Source organism: Zonotrichia leucophrys, chromosome Z (assembly GCF_028769735.1).
Source record: "Zonotrichia leucophrys gambelii isolate GWCS_2022_RI chromosome Z, RI_Zleu_2.0, whole genome shotgun sequence".
Lineage (NCBI taxonomy): Eukaryota > Metazoa > Chordata > Aves > Passeriformes > Passerellidae > Zonotrichia > Zonotrichia leucophrys.
This window is the reverse complement of record NC_088200.1, coordinates 28,099,117-28,118,073: the sequence shown is the minus strand read 5'-3', so window position 1 is coordinate 28,118,073 and position 18,957 is coordinate 28,099,117. Positions and strand designations below refer to the sequence as shown.

General features: G+C 37.2%; 1 protein-coding gene across 1 annotated transcript in view; it reads right to left on the bottom strand.

The window, feature by feature from the left end:
* ITGA1 (integrin subunit alpha 1) overlaps positions 1-18,957 on the bottom strand; it is a 72,832-nt gene that overhangs the window by 17,117 nt on the left and 36,758 nt on the right. Inside the window, exons 7-18 of the mRNA XM_064736295.1 lie at positions 17,176-17,324; positions 15,327-15,477; positions 13,672-13,837; positions 10,094-10,167; positions 8,969-9,113; positions 7,705-7,847; positions 5,987-6,130; positions 4,378-4,632; positions 3,827-3,957; positions 1,677-1,840; positions 1,360-1,496; positions 345-455 (exon numbers count right to left, since the gene is read on the bottom strand). Coding sequence (XP_064592365.1) covers positions 345-455; positions 1,360-1,496; positions 1,677-1,840; positions 3,827-3,957; positions 4,378-4,632; positions 5,987-6,130; positions 7,705-7,847; positions 8,969-9,113; positions 10,094-10,167; positions 13,672-13,837; positions 15,327-15,477; positions 17,176-17,324 — 1,770 coding nt within the window. The remainder of the gene's footprint in view (positions 1-344; positions 456-1,359; positions 1,497-1,676; positions 1,841-3,826; positions 3,958-4,377; positions 4,633-5,986; positions 6,131-7,704; positions 7,848-8,968; positions 9,114-10,093; positions 10,168-13,671; positions 13,838-15,326; positions 15,478-17,175; positions 17,325-18,957) is intronic.

Genomic DNA, 18,957 nt, shown 5'->3' with positions numbered 1-18,957 from the left:
GATTCTGAAAAGAAGCATTAATGGAAATATGAATGATGGCAACCACCACAGAAGTAAACAGATAACACTCTGCTTCACCTACCTAAAACCCGACAATAAAATTCTTGGTAAGTCTCTTCTATCTTCAGTCAGATATGGACAGCTTTGAAACCCCAGCATGGTTCACAAGCACATAGAATCAAACTTCTCATTCCAAAATATTCATTTGGAGGAAACATCTCCTGGACAGGCTCAATGACCTCCCCCCATCCAGCCAATTTGTGGGCAATAGTTTCAGCTCTTGTGTGGGCTATGATTTTAGCCTTAAATACATTGGTTATTGATACAGAATCTTTCTGACTTACATATTCTGCTATTGAATTTGGCAGGTTACTATCAAGAACAGGTCCACTCTCTGGATCAGAAAAATTGAATTCCAGCAAAACCTTTACAGAGTCCTGAAAATCAGGCTTATCCTAGAACATAAGGAAAACAAAACTGCTGTTATGGAAATTCACTTTAGTATCTAAGGAGGTAAAAAAAATTTTCCTGTCACACTGCTGCCATTCTCCTAGAGAAGCATCTGAATGCTTGCAGTTAATGATGAAACATTCAATGTGCCAGGCATTCTTTGTAAATATTTACTAAGGTTTTCGTGTATCTTATCACCAATTTCAAATAGCCTGAGCATATCCCACAGACTTTCATTAAAGAATATCTCAACTATTGACTCACAGACTTTTCTCTTCTATTTGTGCTCAAAGGATCAGTAAGATAAGCATCAGCAGCATCACCTTTTGTGACGTCAAACTTAGGCCTGCTGTTTGGCGAAGAAAATTCTAGGTATCATTTACCATTAGTTTTGCAGTAAGATACAACTATGTCACAAAACATTTTAAATGTGGTTACAGTATGCAACTCCATTCACTCCACACACTAGCTACAATTTCAGCAAATTCATACTCACAGTTGCTAATTATGCTTCTGTTTTGCAGTGAATAAATATTCTCTATTCCAAATCTTAAAGTTTATTTACTGTATTTTTTTAGGAGGAATTGCACCAAAATGCAAACTGAAATTCTCTCACATGGTCCTGCTGAGTTTTGAGTGCACCTGAACTGCTAACCATGACAGCTGCTTGGTTCCACCAAGTGAGGTATGCTCTTTCTTAAGACAGACACAGAGACATAGCTAAAAAGACTGCATATAAAAGTAAATTGTTAATACATGTATAAATAAATAGTTTTAAACAAATTTTATGTACACTTCTTAAGATAAATTCTGAGCACAGACTTTGTTGTCCAATTTGCAATTAATGGAAGACATACTTGGGTTAAACTAGTGTGAACATGAGAAAAATACTTTAAATGATTTACTTGCCAACATGTAGAAGTTATGTTTCGTACATTCTGACCCTTTGATTGTTATATTTTTTTGCATTTTCCTCTCATGGCTTTCTGTGAACAAGCTTCGAGATATCTGTCTTTGTGCATCAAGGGTAATCCAATACTGCAGACCTGCAAAGGAGGTTGAGATCAATATTATGAAGCACTTTGCCTCTATGCATTCTTTTTTCCCAAAATATCTTTGATGTGCTTTGAACACTGAATTTAGAAGAGCTGAATTCCATTTTTTAATTAATAAATACATGCAAGAATAGATGTTTTATAATTTTAGCTTAGTGCTTATCTACTTACTGGATTCAAATATATCTTCTTTTGATTTTAGTCTGGTCTTAAAACAAATTGTGGCGTCTATGCATATTGTTTTTCTTATATTTATCTGACAATTTTGTTGCTGAATATTGATGCTTTTAGGTATAAATTGCATGGAAACATTCACTTCAGCCACATCACGAGACCTTAGAAAAAAAACACAAAGAAAACACTTGGAAATAAGATTAGCGACTTTTTAAAATTTAAGAATGAACTCACAAAGTATGCAACATTCAACATTCAGATACAGACATAGAATCACATAGGAATCATTAAGGTTGGAAAAAGCTTTAAAATCATTTGAGTCCAACTGTCAAGAATTTTATAGCTAAAAAGAAAAAATTCCTCAATGTTCTTTGGAAAATAACAGAAGCATAAAATCCATAATTGAAGTGAGATTCCTGTGGCACATGTTGATGGCACCATGCTGCAGTACAGTAGCTGACACAGCTTTGGCCATGTTGTGCCAATTAAGAGGCCATCTATTATTTCATTTCTGTCTTGGCTGTGTGATGCTATAAAAACAACTGGCAGTTGCAACCCACTTCTCTGGCACCTTTTCAGTCTGCATTTGCCTTTCTCCATTTAGGCAGATTATTGCATGCCTATTAACTGCCATTACAGAAAGAACTCATCATACAGAAAACCAAAACGCGAGCAACAAAAAGAGGAGGCAAAGAAATGTCCTCAGCAGCAAAAACCTATGAAGCACTACAGCATTTTTTAAAGCTCAACTACAAATCAGGAGGGAAAGTCTCTGAAGAGTTGGGCACAAGAACAACACGATGGTCTAGAAAAGTAATTAACTATAAATCCTCTACCTAAAACTGGTAAAAGAGGAATTATAGAGGATTGGAGGACAGTCATAGGATTTCTCCACAGAGCTGTGGAGAAAAGGATGCCATGTGAAATATTTCAGAAAAGATACCATGTGAAATATTTCCAGAAGCATTTAAGCAACTCTACAGAGCCAGATCCATTTTAAGAAAGATTGAACTCTTATCCTTGAGAGTATCACAAGATACTCTCAAGGATAAGATACTTGTACAAGAACAAGACTTATCCTTGAGGGCATCACAGATGAAAATAATATTATACATAAGTTGGAGGACAGCAAACCATCTCTTAGGTTGTGGGTAGACAAACAGGCTAATATTTGTCCCCAGTTTGTTTCACTTTAAATGTCCTTTGTTCTTGCAATGCATTCCTGTCTCATCCCTTGGTCCGATTCAGCTCCCTTTTGGCCATGAGATGCAGCATGTCAGTGCACTAAACCATCAAAAAATTTAGTTGGCAAAGTATTATCTTTCTTCAGAATTGTGGTCTCAACAATGCAGTGAAGGCCATCACACTGTGTTTACACATGGAACATTTAAAAAGAAACTACGAGGTGAAGTTCAGAAGAAGCTGGGAGCTTGAGGATGGTAGCAAGCCTTGGCAAACTTGATGACCTACCAGGTGAGTTAGGTGAAACAGCAGGACAGAGAAAGCAAGGGACTGGGTTAGCAATTTCCTAACCAGAAAAAGAAATAGTTTTAGTTGTGGCTTAGAAATGAGGGATTTAATGTCATACTGTTTATTTGTCATCTCCCTTAAAAATGATATTGCTCACTACTAGATCTGAATCATATTCATATAAAGGAAATGAACTGACTGTTAAGCAGAAGGCTGAGTTTAATTTTACAGATTTTCTGTAGGGCCTCAAACTGCAGTTTTCCTACTAAGAAATAAAACCAGTTTTCTTTGTGATCCCTTAACATTTGAACCTGTTCTTGATATTGTTAATAAAATAATATGCAATATACTGTGAAAAAGGGAGAAATTCAGGTTTTTTTCCTATTTTACTTTGTGCCACAAGTGGAGTCAGTTTCTATTTTGAAGGTGGTCTAGGAGGACAAGTTCTTCTAGGCTAGCAAGAGTTCTATAGTATCCCTGTATTTATAACAGTATACATTGTTTAATGCTCATTCCTCTAGAGAGATGTAAAGAGATGAATATTTGCAGTCCTCTGGGATAAAACATGGCATGGAACATGGGATGAAACCAGTAACCTTACAAAGTCCAAACAATCACACTGGTATCCAAGCAGAAGTTTTTTTCCCTGTCCTGACAGTTGCTGTGATTCTGCGTACCAGAAGAGGGCAGCCCCGCCAAGGCCTCCGATGGTAACATCAATCAGCCCGTCATCGTTTAAATCCATTTCTCCGTGCACGGACTGGCCAAAAAATTTCACTTTTTCCCCATCTCCACCTGATGCAATACGCTGTGAAATGCATAAAGAAGTTAATGTAGTGCACTTTGAAGGGTTTTGTAACAGTCAAGATGCTTTTGACGGCAGTCAGATGGGGTTTAGGCTCTTTAACTACGTTAAATTTTCATTACAATACCCCTAAAATAGTTACCATGGTGATGAACACACTATAAATTTTTAGATTGCAAAATATCTGCTTTTCTGGCTGTCCAGAGCATGTCAGAAGGTTTCTAATAAACCCATGTGAGTATATTCTTTAACAATATTAAGACTCAGATTCAGTTAAATCAGTATGAGTATAAAAGCATAGAGCAATTTAGAAAAAGCTGTTACAACTGGCCAAGTCACAGCCTCATTCTATGTCGGGAAGACAGGATTATAAACACTATATACATTAGAGCAGCTGTCAACCTGTGGAGTTTTACTTCATACCTGTGAATATTTTTTACTGATTGCTTTGCCACGGCCATGGTAAATATAAACAGCCCCCCGGTGGTCATCTTCCAAGGGAGAGCCTATCACAATGTCATTGTACCCGTCCAGGTTGAGGTCCTTCACGGCAGCGATCGCGGTCCCGAAGCGTGCCCCGCAAGGCTCGTTCTTAAGAACTTTGCAGGTATCCTGCTTTAATGGTGAACAGCACGTTTGCTTTACGGGTTCAAGACTCATCTGATATTCAAACTTTGTCTGTGGAAGAACAGATTTAGAGTTTGTGAATTTGCGCCAACATCTCAGCCATGCAGACTTTTAAGAGCTCCTGTCCAGAAGACAAATGGATGAATTAAACAGAACAATTACAAACTATTCCCAGTCATTACGTGGATGGCAGAAACTGCTTCTACAGCTATAATTCAAGTGTTCTTTCTGAGCAGAATGGGGCAATAACATTCTTGCTCCCTCTCCTTCTGCCTCTAGATGTTTCTGCATATTTCTTGAAATTTGAGGTTCACAGGAAAGCACAGTATCACAGCAATATTTGAATGCTATTGTAAGTAAACCACTTCATTCTTTAGGGGGTGTAAAGAGTTTTTCTAAAAGCATTCTCTTAATCTGAGAAGTTAGCCAAGTTTCTAATGAAACACAGATGGCAATACTGTTATTGCAGAACAAAAGATAGCATTTCGTTTACAAAGACTGAATTTTGCCCTCAGTAGACACACTGTGGCCTAACACACGTATTCTGATCCAGTGTGTATACTGGACCAAAACAACACAGACACTAGGGCATGAAACCAATCTTTCCCATGAATTCCATGTCAGAAATAAGCAGTAGCAAGCAGTTACTGCATCTTCTTTATTTGGAGCTGGGTAACAGTAAATACAGGAAAAACAAATTTCAAACCCCACACTATTGGAGGACATGGAATTATTGTTTTCTCACCAATCCTATTCACCAGCAAGTTGTTGTTGGCAACATGCATGTAGAGACTGTAAGAATTCCTTGTCAAAAATATCCAGTCTCTTGAGGTGCTTTTCTTGAAATAGGATTTTAGGAAATCATCATTGCTCAGACATATTTTGATAATATGAGGAGAGGGAGAGGGAGTATGCACAGACAGTGAAAGAAAAGACTTAGCAAATTAATAAAGTGAAGAGTGTGTGGTATAACCCTCAATCTAGTCAGATATTTAAAAGCTGCTGGATGTATGGGGTTTAGCTCTAGGTTGCTCAGCAAATCACAAGGATACTGGAGATTAGGACTTTTAGGATGAATGAACTTTCCCTAATCCATGAAAGTAAAAAAAAAAATGATGAAAAAGTAGTCCTATAAATTTGTATCATTACCAAACTTCAGTTTATAAGATATAGTACTTATGTATTACTTATCTATAGTACTTAACTCTTAACAAGAGTTTGAGAATGGAGTTTAAAATTAAGTCACATTATAATCTCAATTTGACAAATCAATTTGTCAAAACTATTTTCCCCTATTTTCAACAAGTCATCTTCCCTAGTTCAAATTACTGTGTTTCTTTAAAATAAGGATAAAAAGACAATAAAGAGCTTGCTCTATTCCTGTTCAATAGAAATCATCACTTACCTTGTTCAGACTGTAAACATACACTTTCCCTTGCTCCTCTTTCTCAGTTCCCATATACATAGGAGCTCCAACAAGAAGAAGGTCTGTAAATGAGTCCCTATCGATGTCAACAGTGGTAATAACACCCCCAAAGTATGACCCAATCTGTAGGAAAACACAAAGTATACATCAGAGACAGAGTTAGCAACATCATGCTGCTTTTCCTTTTCAGAGACCTACTTCTTGCTTGCAACATATTAACCACTAGGTATAAATTTTCTTTGCTAGCTAGATTATTTTTGGTCTGTCTTTGAAGCTTGTTTTCAGTTTTAGCATTTGTTGTCTGATTTTTTTATTAACAAATAGGCCATTCAACTTTCAACTCTTCTGAGTTTGAAAGGATAAAAGGGTGCTTTCTACCTGTTATGGGGAGTATGACCTCTTAAAACAGCACTGGAATAAGAGTATCTTAGGGATGCTAGTTTTCTCTTCAATAAACAAGTAAAAAAGCTTGGGCAAAAGTTCTGAGATAGCTCAGTGTAGACAGCCACTCAAGTTATTATTTTCAGAGGAAAAAAAATTACATGAAGAGATAGATACATTCGTAGATCAGGAGCAAGCCATAAGATTCATCTGATTATATTCACAGATAAGCAAAATACCCTGCACTTCATTTACACTTAACAGGAGATGCAGCCTCCTCTTGTCCAAGATACATCTCTCACAGAGATGCTTCGAGTTGTCCAGATGTCTCAAACCTTAAAAATCACGGAATCACAGAATGGGTCAGGCTGGAAGGGACCACAGTGAGACATCTGGTCCAACCTCCCTGCTGAAGTAGAGTCATCCCAGAGCACACAGCACAGGATTGTGTCACGATGCTTCTTGAATATCTCCAGTGAGGGAGACTCAAAATCTCTCTGGACAATCCATTCCAGTGGTCACCCACGAAGTAAAGCATTTCTTCCTTATGTTCAGGTGGAATTTCCTGTGCATCACCCTGTTGCCTCTTGTCCTTTTGCTCAACAGCACTGAGCAGGGCACGGTCCCTGCTATGACCCCTCCCTGCAGACACTGACAGACACTGATGGGGTCCCCTCTCAGCTGTCTCTTCTCAAGGCTGAACAGGCCCATACCTACTTTAGTTCATTGACTCTAAAATGTTTATTTGATTGAGTGATTGATTAGCTGAATTGCAGGTATCAGTTATAGATGAAAATTGAATCTGAATGCTCCTGAGAGAAGGTGATTCTGCAGCCTGGGGAGATGAGAATAGGCAGGTCTCTCAATTCTCATAAGCATAATATTATCTTAATAATACCATCCTTTATTATGCAATCACATGGGGATTTTTCCTCTTGCAGCAACAGCTCTGTGAGCTGCTACCCAGTGTAACAAGCAACTATTCAATACTTCAGTCTATCCAAGAAGATATCCTTGCACAGAACCATGCTTGTCAAAACTCTTTCCTGCCAGTGACATGCTCTTCCATTCAGCAGACAGAAAAAATTGCACTACAGAGATGGCAACAACCACTTTGACACTAGTGAAGATTCAACCCCCAAAGACAAAATTCCCAAGTATCTGCTGTACAATCCAATTTGCATTGCTAATTATGCCAGAGGATCTGCCTAAATTTTACTCTCATTTTCATGTGCTCTTCTAATGTGTTCTCATTTGCAATACTTACTATTTCTTCAGCTTACTTCTTTGTGTGCTAATTGTGAATGCGTACTTACTTGTTCTCCATTTAATCTCTGAATCACTTGCACCTCTTTTCCTTCCATCTTATAAATGATAACTTGGCCAGTGTGATTGTATCGTGGCTGTCCTGCTATGTACAGCACACCTCCAGGTGTCAGTGCTGAATTCACAGTATATCCTAGGGAACAGAAAGAAATCAAGATACAATACACACAGAATGCATCAGAAATATTTGCTGTGATTCAGAGCCTTTGTAAGGTTTATTCCACAACGAGATATTTACCTCTATTGATGATAGAGAGCAACAGCAGATAATGAAAAGGCCTTTTTTTTGTTTACAGTCTCAGAGTGAGGAGCACCCTTGGGTTATTAAACCTGTTCCCAGGCTGGGGATCCATGTTCACTTTGCCATTCTCACACAGTGTAAGAAATAAGTCATGAATAGCTGGTTGAAAAGCTGCTTTCAAAGAACAGTTGTCACTGGCCCACTGGCAAACTCATGGAGTCTTCAAAAAGTAATTCTGGGGGCATTTTGAATCTACCTCTGCTCTGTTTATTCTTAACAACATTTTAACAACTTTGGTGAAGGAAGACCTGAAAAATTTGCAGTGAAATTAAAACTGAAAGAGTTTCAAGTTTCATGGGAGTTTACAATCTTAATTTGAAGATTACATCACCGCATTGGAGTTGTAATAAAAGGCATTTGGCGTAAAGAAAGTGTACTTAGGGAAAAACATTAAAATATTTTAGCATTGATTCTTTGTCAATGGAAGTATGACTTCAATGAGATAACAGAGCAAACAGAAACATGAGGTATAGAGGTATAGAAAGCAAGACCTAGGGGAGAGAACTCTGAACTTTTTGGTAGAAAAATAACCTGCCAATATGCAAAATATTATTATAGAAAAAAATATGTTGGTCTTGCTGGTTTTGTCCATTGATTGACAATTTGCTTAATTTTAAGCAAATATTTGGACTTAATATTGTATAAGACTTTTTAACTATCAAGGCATAGAAAAACTTGATAACAATACTAGAAGAATCTGTGAAATCTTCTTTGAACAGATTAAACATTTCTGTTGAGAAAGTCTAGATATACTTAGGTGTGTGTTTGGACTTGTTTTCTAGTTGTAGGAGTTGTTATTTAGTTTTTTTAAAGAACATGAAAATCAGAGAGTAGACGTGCTCCCTGGCTCCTGGCACATAAAATATTCTGTGTCGTACTCCTTTTGAATGAGCTTTGAGAGGCATCTTGTAGCATTTGTTGAAAGGTGTTGCAAGGTGGGCGATTTCTCTTACCTAGGTAGGCTGCAAGAGGTTCGTTTCTCTCGGAACGCCTGTCACGGAAGGTGTCATTAGTTGGCATGGAAATACCAGTGTCTTTCACCATCAGCACTGTGCCATTCCAGTCATATGCTCCAACTGCTCCAAGCATGATCCAATCCTTAAGGAGAGCAAAACAAAAAGCCTGTTCTCTATGTGAATCATCTTTTCTCTGTGTGAATCTTCTTTAGACATTCATGGTTCAGGATGCTCACATTTGGGTAATGCTTCCTGCGTGCTTACAAAGTTAGCTTTGCTTTTCCTATTATGGTATTGATCCTACAATTATAGGGTCATGGAAAGGCTTGGGTAGAAATGTCCTGGAAGATCATCCAGTTCCATCCATCCATTGCCATGGCAGGGATGCCGTCAACTAGACCAATTTGTTCAGAGCCCCATTCAACCTGTCTTTGAACACCTCCAGGGGTGGGGCATCCACAACTGCTCTGCACAATCTGTTCCAGTGACTTTGCTCCAAGTAAAGAATTTCTTTCTAACATCTAATGTAAACCTCTGCTCGTTTACTTTAAAACTGTTCCTCCTTGTCCTATTGCCAGCTACCATGTAGCTGTACCCATGTACCCTTTCTCCCTCCTTTTTATAAGCCCCTTTTAAATACTAGAATGCTGCTCTAAGGTGTCCCTGGAGCCTTCTCTTCTCCGAGCTAAATAACCCTATCTTTCTCAGCCTGTCTTAACAGGATAGGTGCATCAGCCCTCTGGTCATCTTTGTGGCCCTGCTCTGGAACTGTCTTTCAAGTTAAAACATTGCCCCTTTTTCTGTCACTAAGGGCTCTAGTAAAAAGTTTTTACCCAATCTTCTTAACATATTTTTAGGCCATTTTCCTGATAGAAAGTGCCATGGGAGCACTAAGTTTAGAGTTCATATGAAGTATATATGTACTCTCTCATGCTTTTGCTGTTCATAAATGTTTTTTGTGTACATTTCACAAAAAAGGTGACTGGATTACAGGACACTACAAAACTTCCAACAGCAAACAGGACTATACAAAAAAATCCAAAACACTTATTCCAAATTCATAGAACCACCAGCAAAAATCTACTTTGTAAAATAACTTCCATTTTCAAACAGTCTGTTTACCTGAGAATAATGAGCACTGAAACCAGCTTGAGACATTTCCATTTCAAAAGAGGAAGCCTGTTGGTCTGTTGTTGCTATTAAACAGAAAAAAATAAGTTTAAAAAATAGATTTGTTCCAATCTGAAAAAGTAACTGAAGAGTGTTATGAAAATGATCATATGATTGTAAAGGATAGCATAATTAACGAATCTATCCAGTGACTATAGTTTACCGTACAGTTTTACAATAAACACAGAAATAAAGACCCATGTTGAATGCTAATATTAAAAATGGGAATTTCCATTTTAAGATCATGTCTCAAAACTTGTCCAACAAAGTTTCTGGGCTAAAACTGACCAGATTTGAACTCAGACTGATGGCAAGTATGTTTGGAATGTTTGATTAATATGGTTAAGCCATTTTCCACTTGAGCTAAGTGAACAATAAAATATCAGCCATGTAACCCTGGCCTTGTATTCAAGCAACTCAAGTTTTGTAGGCAGCTGGAGGAACTTTAAATGAAAAACACTTGATGTTTGTATGAACCTTTGCAAAAACAACATAGGAAAATCTCTGCTGTCCAAGATTCATAAGCCTTAGTGAAGTGCTCGGGAATGATAACCCTGCCCAGACAATTACATGAAGATCTGATTCTCTTAAATTACTTTGGATAAAAAAGTTATCAGATGATTTTTGTACTAGATTCAGTATCTTGACAAGTAGTCATATGCTAGTTATTAAACTTTGATGGGATGTTTTTCTTCCAGGTAAACTTGAAATATCATCAGAGAAGAAAAAGTTCTGCCTTTTCCTCTACTTAAAAGAAAGATAAGCAGCCCTTAATAGTCAAGGACTATTTTGCCACTATAAGTGTCCAAGTAAGGGAACTATATTCTGCATGTTGATTCTTCCTTGAGAGCAAGACATGCTAACAAGCAGTGGAGGCAAGCTACAAAATCTGCACTGGTACTGGTCCAGGAAGTGTTCACAGTTTGCTACCAGCCAAGTGTTGCAGCAAGCCTTCAACTGTGGGAATGAAACGGAGCCATAGCAAGCCATGGTTGCATGAATTTCAGGCATCTGGACTATTAAATAATACTGAACTTTTCATACTCAGCAACTAAACCCCAGCAGTTGCTCCCAGGGACATGATGGCTTTCCTAATTTTTGCAATATACAGCCAGTCATAGGAAGGAGACATGATCTCAAGTAAAAAGTGTTTGACATACAAATGAAGGCTATCATGTTTCACAAGATGTAGATGCTTTGCTAAGTCTGAATAAGTCATTTTTAGGCAAAAAACTCTTAAGCTGCACATCTGCTGATAAACAATATTTTCATGCAGTAAAGGATGCTCCTTAATGAGCTGAGAAAGACAGGATTCTCACAGCCTGAGGCAGAGGACAAAGCTGGTACTGTTGGAGTGTGCAGCTCAAAATACTACTTAGATAATGGCCCTTAGCCTGACTTTCCATTCAGTTTTAAACTGCCAAGCATCTTACAAAGGATATTTTGTGAAAAAACATTTGTGCCTGCCTACGGGTTGGATAAAACATAAAACTGCTGTTAAAAGCAATGTCCATGCCATGAGACACAGAGGGATATGAAAAAGATTATGTGTAAAAATTCACTGGCTGTCAAGCAGGGCTTTTTGTTGGATTTGATTTTTCAAATCTCTCTCAATTTTTCTTTGATTTTTTTAAAAGAACCAAAATGAAGTTAAGAAATCCAAGAAAAAAAAAATCGAATGTACTACTATACTAGCAAGAAGCAATTTAGATGGAGAATTTAAACAGATTCAGATATCAAATTTCAACAAACAAGGTTCTTGTGATGCACAGAAGCTACTATGTACAGAGCTGATTAATCTCCAATTAAACACATGCAATAAACTGGCTTGTCAAAAGCTGCAGGGCACAGAATTAACCTGCTTGCTTCCACCACCAGAAAAAATGCATGCATGGACATGGTTGTGAATCCAGAAAACTGAAAGGTTTTGGGATACGACAGGAAACTATGGCTCAAGAATCAGCATAAATTGATTTGGTCAGTATTATCTAACTCAGTATTAACTAACTGCTGGAGCAGCTTGACCTTGCTATGCTTTGACAAAAAGCTAAAATCCCATTTTCATTTGTATTCTGATTCTCTTGCAGAGAGATTGCATGACTTCTGGGACTTAGGTTGAGGGGGAGACATTTCATGTCTTATATTGCAGGTGTCTTGTGTAGAAATCTTAGCACATCTCTGAGTTCCCAGAGAGAATCAGCAAACCAAGATGCCTTTAGGCAATAATGAAATTAATTAGATTTTCAAAAACTTAGTCATGCTAGGTCTTACATCCTTCATCTGTTGTAACATTATTTAACTTCTTATTCTATATTCATTATAGCCAATAGATGCAAATAATATTTTATTCTGACAATGAAACACAAAAGTTTTTCTCACTTTTTTAAAAGTATAAAGGACAACTTGAAGACCAAGTTTTCAATTCCTGTTTTAACAACTATATTCTCATTTAAAGTGTATAATTCTTAGTACACAGTGACTTACAAAAAGAGCACCGTATTTAATTAACTTTGAAGTACTCATTGGCCCTAAGTAGGCTAAACTTTGAGCTTTAGCGAATCAGATTCTTTGAAATTAATTTGCTGCAAAGCTGAGGAAACCAAATTTTCCAGAAGGTAAAAAAGAACATATAAATAATATTTTAACAAACTTTTTATTGCTGAAAACTTTAGTAATAGCTGAAATCATTAATATTTGACCAAACTTAATAATACACTAGAAGAATATAAATATATCTGAGAACTACAACTCTAATGAAAAAAAATTGAAAATACTCTCTCAATTTTGTACATTCAAGTCAATATCTTCTTTTGTTCCAGCTGTAAACTACACTATTCTAGATACTTGGAAAGTTGAAGTGTTGAAGAAAATAGTCCAAATAGATGGATGTTTTCTTTGTACTACATGAATCCCTTCAGAGTTGGCCAGTATAATTTATAACTAATAAACTCTGTCTCCTGTTACCAGTAGTACTTGAAACAAACAGTGGTTTGGGCAGCGTTGTCTCATTTGGATGGAGAATGTAAGCAGACATTATGAGAGAATGACTTTTCTGTGCTGCAATCTGAATACTGTGAACCTTCCCAAAGGAAAATCATATCTTGTCAACTCTATGCAGTAAGTCCATGCTAATTTGTGTAGCAAACTAATATAATATAATTAATAATTAACCAAAAAGAGACCCTAAACATTTAGGCAGAAAACCAGATGATCATGGGGTAACTGGGGTATGATCTGGCAATGTTTTTTACCTAAAAGAGGGCAACTTTCTAATTATTGCATTACACCAGTTCTGGTTACTTACCCATTTAGGCTATTGTCTCTGCATGCTCTAACTCCTATGCATATAGTCACATCTATATCTACTATTTTGATGCCTTTTATAAAATATTTTTACAAGCACGGAAGAAATAATTGCATAATAAATTTCACACTGCAGAATGCATTTCAAAGGAAGGTAAAAACAGGTGTTCTTCTATTTGTTTCAGTTGTAATGCAGGCATAAAGTAAAATTTTAAATAATGTCATACCTTCCAAGGCAAATATTCTCTCTCCAAGTGCTTCAACAATGGTTAAAAGAGCTAATTCATCTGAGACATTGAAGAAATGCTTTTCAGTAGGCTTACTGGCAATTGATTTTATTTCCTCTACAAATTTCTCAGTACTTAAATTTCCTCTGCTGTAGCTGCCAAGAATCTAAAGAAAATTAAAAAAAAACCAAAACAAAGAAACACACACAAAAAAGTCAAACATATACTTTATAAGCTGTTTGAAAAGATATCATTGAGGTAATTGTCAGAGAATGGTGGAAAATCATATGGTGGAAACATAGCAACAGTGTGGTGTGATGTCTGCTATCCTCAACTGTACTTTTCACCCCTTCTTCACAAAATTCATTTAATAATTCATTCTCTGATTTTTGAAGCAGGCCATAATTTAGGGAAAAGCCAACAAAACACTTCCCAACCCAGAGTACAGTTACTCTGGTTTCTGCATAACCACCAGTTCTTATCACAACATGCTATACATGCAATTTATGACAAGTGGATTAGGCATAGAATAGTTCTTTATTCTGTGAAGATTTTCCCTACAAATACACATAAGAACAACACTTCTATTCAGTGCTAACAACTTCATCACAATACAAGACTTTAGATTTGGGTTGCAGTTTTAACAACACTGCTGCAACAATTCAGGATACCTCAGAAAAAAACACCTCACTTCTCTTAATTCCCAGACAAACAGATATTTTTCATATGAAAAAGGGCTCCATAGACTAAACTTGATTCGACAGGGAGACATAAACCAAATTCCTATGCTCTAGCATCTCAGCCCACTGGAGAAATTCATATTTGGTTGTAGACAGGAATTTTATTGCTAAAATTGTTGTAGTGTCAAGGACAACTTTTTCTTTAGTTATCTCTAATTTTATGAAAAAAACCACTGAAAATCTGTGTGCTGCTGGACTCAACTTTGTTTTAATTCTTTCTTTAAATAAAGTATAACATCTTTCCTTAAATTTCATGGTTTCATACCACCTTATTTTATCAAAAAATAAGATAGCAAAACAAAGAAAGATAGCAATGAAGAGGCAACAACCCAATGTCCCTTCAAAATTAACACCTGAAAACAGAAGATTTGTGTATAAAATACACCAATATGATGCAGTATTAATACCAAATCCATAACTAATACTTTCATATTTCTTTATATGGGTTGACTACTATTCTCATTCAGCTACTGTTTGGCATGCTTGGCATGAAAATGACAGCTTTAGAGTGCAAGCATACAACACAGACATAATGAACAAGTATTTTTTGATGGCTTACATTTGCTTTTTTTAAAAATAGGTATTGTTTCTGTAGAAGTTGCCTAGAATTGTATTAGTCCCTTTGCTCAGTGTTGCTTTTAACAAAAAGGATTTGATTTAAAACTGTCCCTCAAACTCTTCCTCCTTTTTCCTCACACAGGCACACACATCATCACAAGGAAGACAGCCAAATTGCTTTTCTTATATGCTATAAAATCAGAAAGCAAATTTTTAATGTTTTTTTTAGCTTTTTCCCCTCTGAAATAATTATATTTCCATAAAGATTCTGTGAAATGAACTTCTAAAACTGAAATTACATTTAGAAGATGAAACATGCTTTTAACATTCTGAATTTTCCCATTAAATTTCACTTACAGCAATAGCAAATCTCTGAATGTTTTCATCTTCACAATCATCAATCACTTTTTGTAATCTGTAGTTGTCATGTGATTCCCCATCAGTCACAATAACCATTACTTTTTGTACTCCTCTTCGTGCACCGTGAGCCTCAGTAAAAGCTTCTTCCCTAAAGGGACCATAAAGTGTTTTGGAGAAAGGCAATGTCAGCATTTAGCACATGCATCATATTTGCATAGCCAACCATAAACTACAAGATTTTATATTAACTAGGAAGCAGGAAATGGAGATTAATACTAACCATGAACAAATACAAACAACTACAATTGGAACTTACATGACAGTTCACAGCCAAAGTTCCACAAGCATTCATTCATCATGCACTCACTTGAGAGCAGTAGCAGAAAATACAAATCTGGATAGTGAAAAATTCTTCCTCTTTACAAATAAACTTGTGGCACTTCAAAACAGCTTTTGGGATCTTAAAAAAAGACTCAGCAAACACCGTACCTTTCCAAAAACCCATGCAGAAAACCCTCACCTAATTCCACCCTACAGCAGCACTTCAAGTGGTCAAACTATTTACTTAGCTATCAGCACATGTCTGCACAAGTGTGTTAATTAACACTGTGTGTTGGGGACGTGGCAGAAATAGGTTGGAGGTAAATGGAGGCAGATTGGGGCCCAATCTGGTTGCAGATGGGCAAATAGGCTCTGAGGTTTCGGGCAGCTGTTCCCACAGACTCTAGACCTAACAAGGCAAGGCTGGATTAGGGCTTGGGAGGAGAAGGAAGGAAGCAGGGCTTCCTCTTTTCAGAAAAATACCACAGAATTCTAGGAGTGGCCACATGAGTGAAAGCTGAAATTTACCACTGAAAATGGCCAAGGGGGGATGACTGTGAGAACAGAGGAAGCTTTTGATGACAGTTTCTGTATATACAAGCCTGCTGTAGTTTGTGGTACACAGGGGCTTTCTGAACTAGATGTGGTTTCTGAAAACTTGGCAATTCTCAACTGGCTCTGCTTTCCTGAACTTGTTTGGACTCCTCAAGCTTCTACTCATATCTCAGGAAAGCCTTAATATAGAGGAATTCAATTGTACACCACATCAAGAAAACTTTGGTTAGATAATGCAATTTTTCATCAGAAATATGCTGCATATTTCATTAAATGATTGTTTGTAAAGAGTGAATGCAATCTTTTCTAGAATAAAAGCAGGCTTTTGTGATGGAAGAAACAGACCCAGAGAAGGAAAAAGTTACCAGGACAACATTGTACAGTTTGGAATTTTCTGAGAGATTTATATTTACTGTATGTTCTATGAAAGTCAGATTTCATTTTTCTCATAAAAGAAGCATTTCCAAATATTGCTATTACTACAACAGGTATTTAATTTCCCAATGATTGAGAAATTTTACAGACTTAGGACAGAAAATTTCTTCTGACAAGAGTGGGCCCAAACATTGTAATATTCAACAATATTCAGAATGAAAACAAATTAACATTAAAAATTCTATTTTTTTTTTCCTCTGAAAAACTTGATTTTCTTCATCCCTCTACATACACAGTTCCTATCTGCTCTATGTGGACATCAGATATTGTCAGCCCTTTGCTTAGGCCTACAATATTGCTCCATATCTACTATATTTTCCTAATTCCCCTGCTCAGGGCACAGCTCCCTTTGACACTCAATTGCTTTATGTGCTGGATAGAGTCTGCTTATTCACCTTCCTCACAAATGATGCTTGCTTAGCTAAAATGAAGTCAGACATTAGCTGCACCACGTTTTTAACGCATGAAATCAGAAGCACCCCCCTGCCCTGTTTGTTTCTCCCTGCCAGGTGCAGGCAGCACCCTGTGTGCATACCTGGCTGTGTCTATTCCCAAGGCTGTCATGGTTTGCGTGCCGCCCCGCTGGCGGATTCTCAAGGCTGCAGCCATCACATCTTCTGTTGTTGAGTACGTATTCAGGTAAAATTCATGGACTACTGTCTGTCCATACTGAACAATTCCAACCTAAAACACAGAGTTCATGTTTAAGATCAATGGCCCTTAAAGAAAACATCCCTGCCTCTTGCAGGAGGGTAAATGTCTGTTTGTACTTACAGCCAGGAGAAGGAATGAACTCTTCGTGTTTCCCTCAGGATGAAATACCTATATGAGTTTGAGCAAGACTAGCTAGATGACAGTCTCATGAAACATTTTGAACTTTCTAAATTGCTTTTATTTAAAACTGGAATAAAGCCAAAAGCTGTCTCTAGTCCTTGGTTTTCCTGGCTTGAGGCCATCTGGATGGGAGCTCTGCTCTCCTCTAGGCCAAGCAGACCAATGCCCAACCACCAGTCACAACTCCTCAAAAGTGTTTTCCTTATGGCATACAAAGTCAAGGCTCACTCACAACTCTCTTCATTCCACTCAAATATAATGTTTCCATGTCCAATAGTTTATTTACTCTAAATTTAGCCTGGAAACAGGAAGACCCAACTATTCTTATCTTGATGAAGACAGCAGGGACATCCATGACATGCATGTTCTCCCGGCAGGAGGTAAGTCAAAGTACCACCTGACAAGTACCAGAGGGTAAAACATGAAGGAAATGGTGATTTTGGCACGGGGGAAGGTAATGTAAAGCTTGTAGATGACCTCAGCAGAACACATCTTTGTCTGGAAGATTAACACATGGGATTGTGCGATAACCACAAAATGTTTGAGAAAACCTGCTGCAAAACCAAGAATGGAATAAAAAGATGAGCTATATTCTCAAATATTAATTAATTTCTCCCATTCATCTCTGTCAGTTTTAATACTTTGGCAGGTTCCTGACAGCTTTTACTGGGAAGAAGCCACACAATGTTCCATTAGCATATTTCAATTTTATGTTACACATTGCAATTTATAGGTGTTATTTAGGAAAATGCAGTATTGCATGGCATTTATGTCTCACTCATCTATTATTAAAAGCACTCTAGCATTAAGTTATTGAAGATCAATAAGACCTCTGGGATGTTTCTGCCATCATTACTTTAGAAGTGGCATAGTATGTATTTTACAATTGCTTTACAGGGTTTTTTTAAAGGTATTTTCATGGCCTCTCAGCTTCTGCAAAACATTTGTTTGCTTGTAGCAGAAGGGTTAGAATTGGATAAATATTTCACAGTAAACATCAGTAACATGATCATTATAAAATGCTAGTTGCAAATGATTATGGGACTATAATTATATTGGCATGTGATAGCAAAATCTATTCCACTGACTTTCTGTATCTTTTTGAAAACACAGTCAAATCTGTAAGAACTGATGTAGGCTCAAACTTATTACAAGTTGCTGCCTTTGAGATATTTGTCTCTTGGAGGTATGCCCTCTTCCATTGGCAGCAGAGGGAGTGCAGAGGCTGCAGTGTTCCTGTGAGCAGAGGGCTATTAACCCTGCCCAGTGTTTACAGAACCAGCCAGGGCACACTCTGTCTCATCACTCAGAACACTCATGTGGCACTGAATAAACTACAACCTGAAGATCAAATTTTTAACCCCTTCCCTCCAACGCAACTACTCTGTGGCATGCACCTAAAGTGACGCATCACATTATGTGAATAGGATATTGTTAATCATTTAAAAAGAAATCTGTGAAGTGGTGATGAACAAGAGATTTG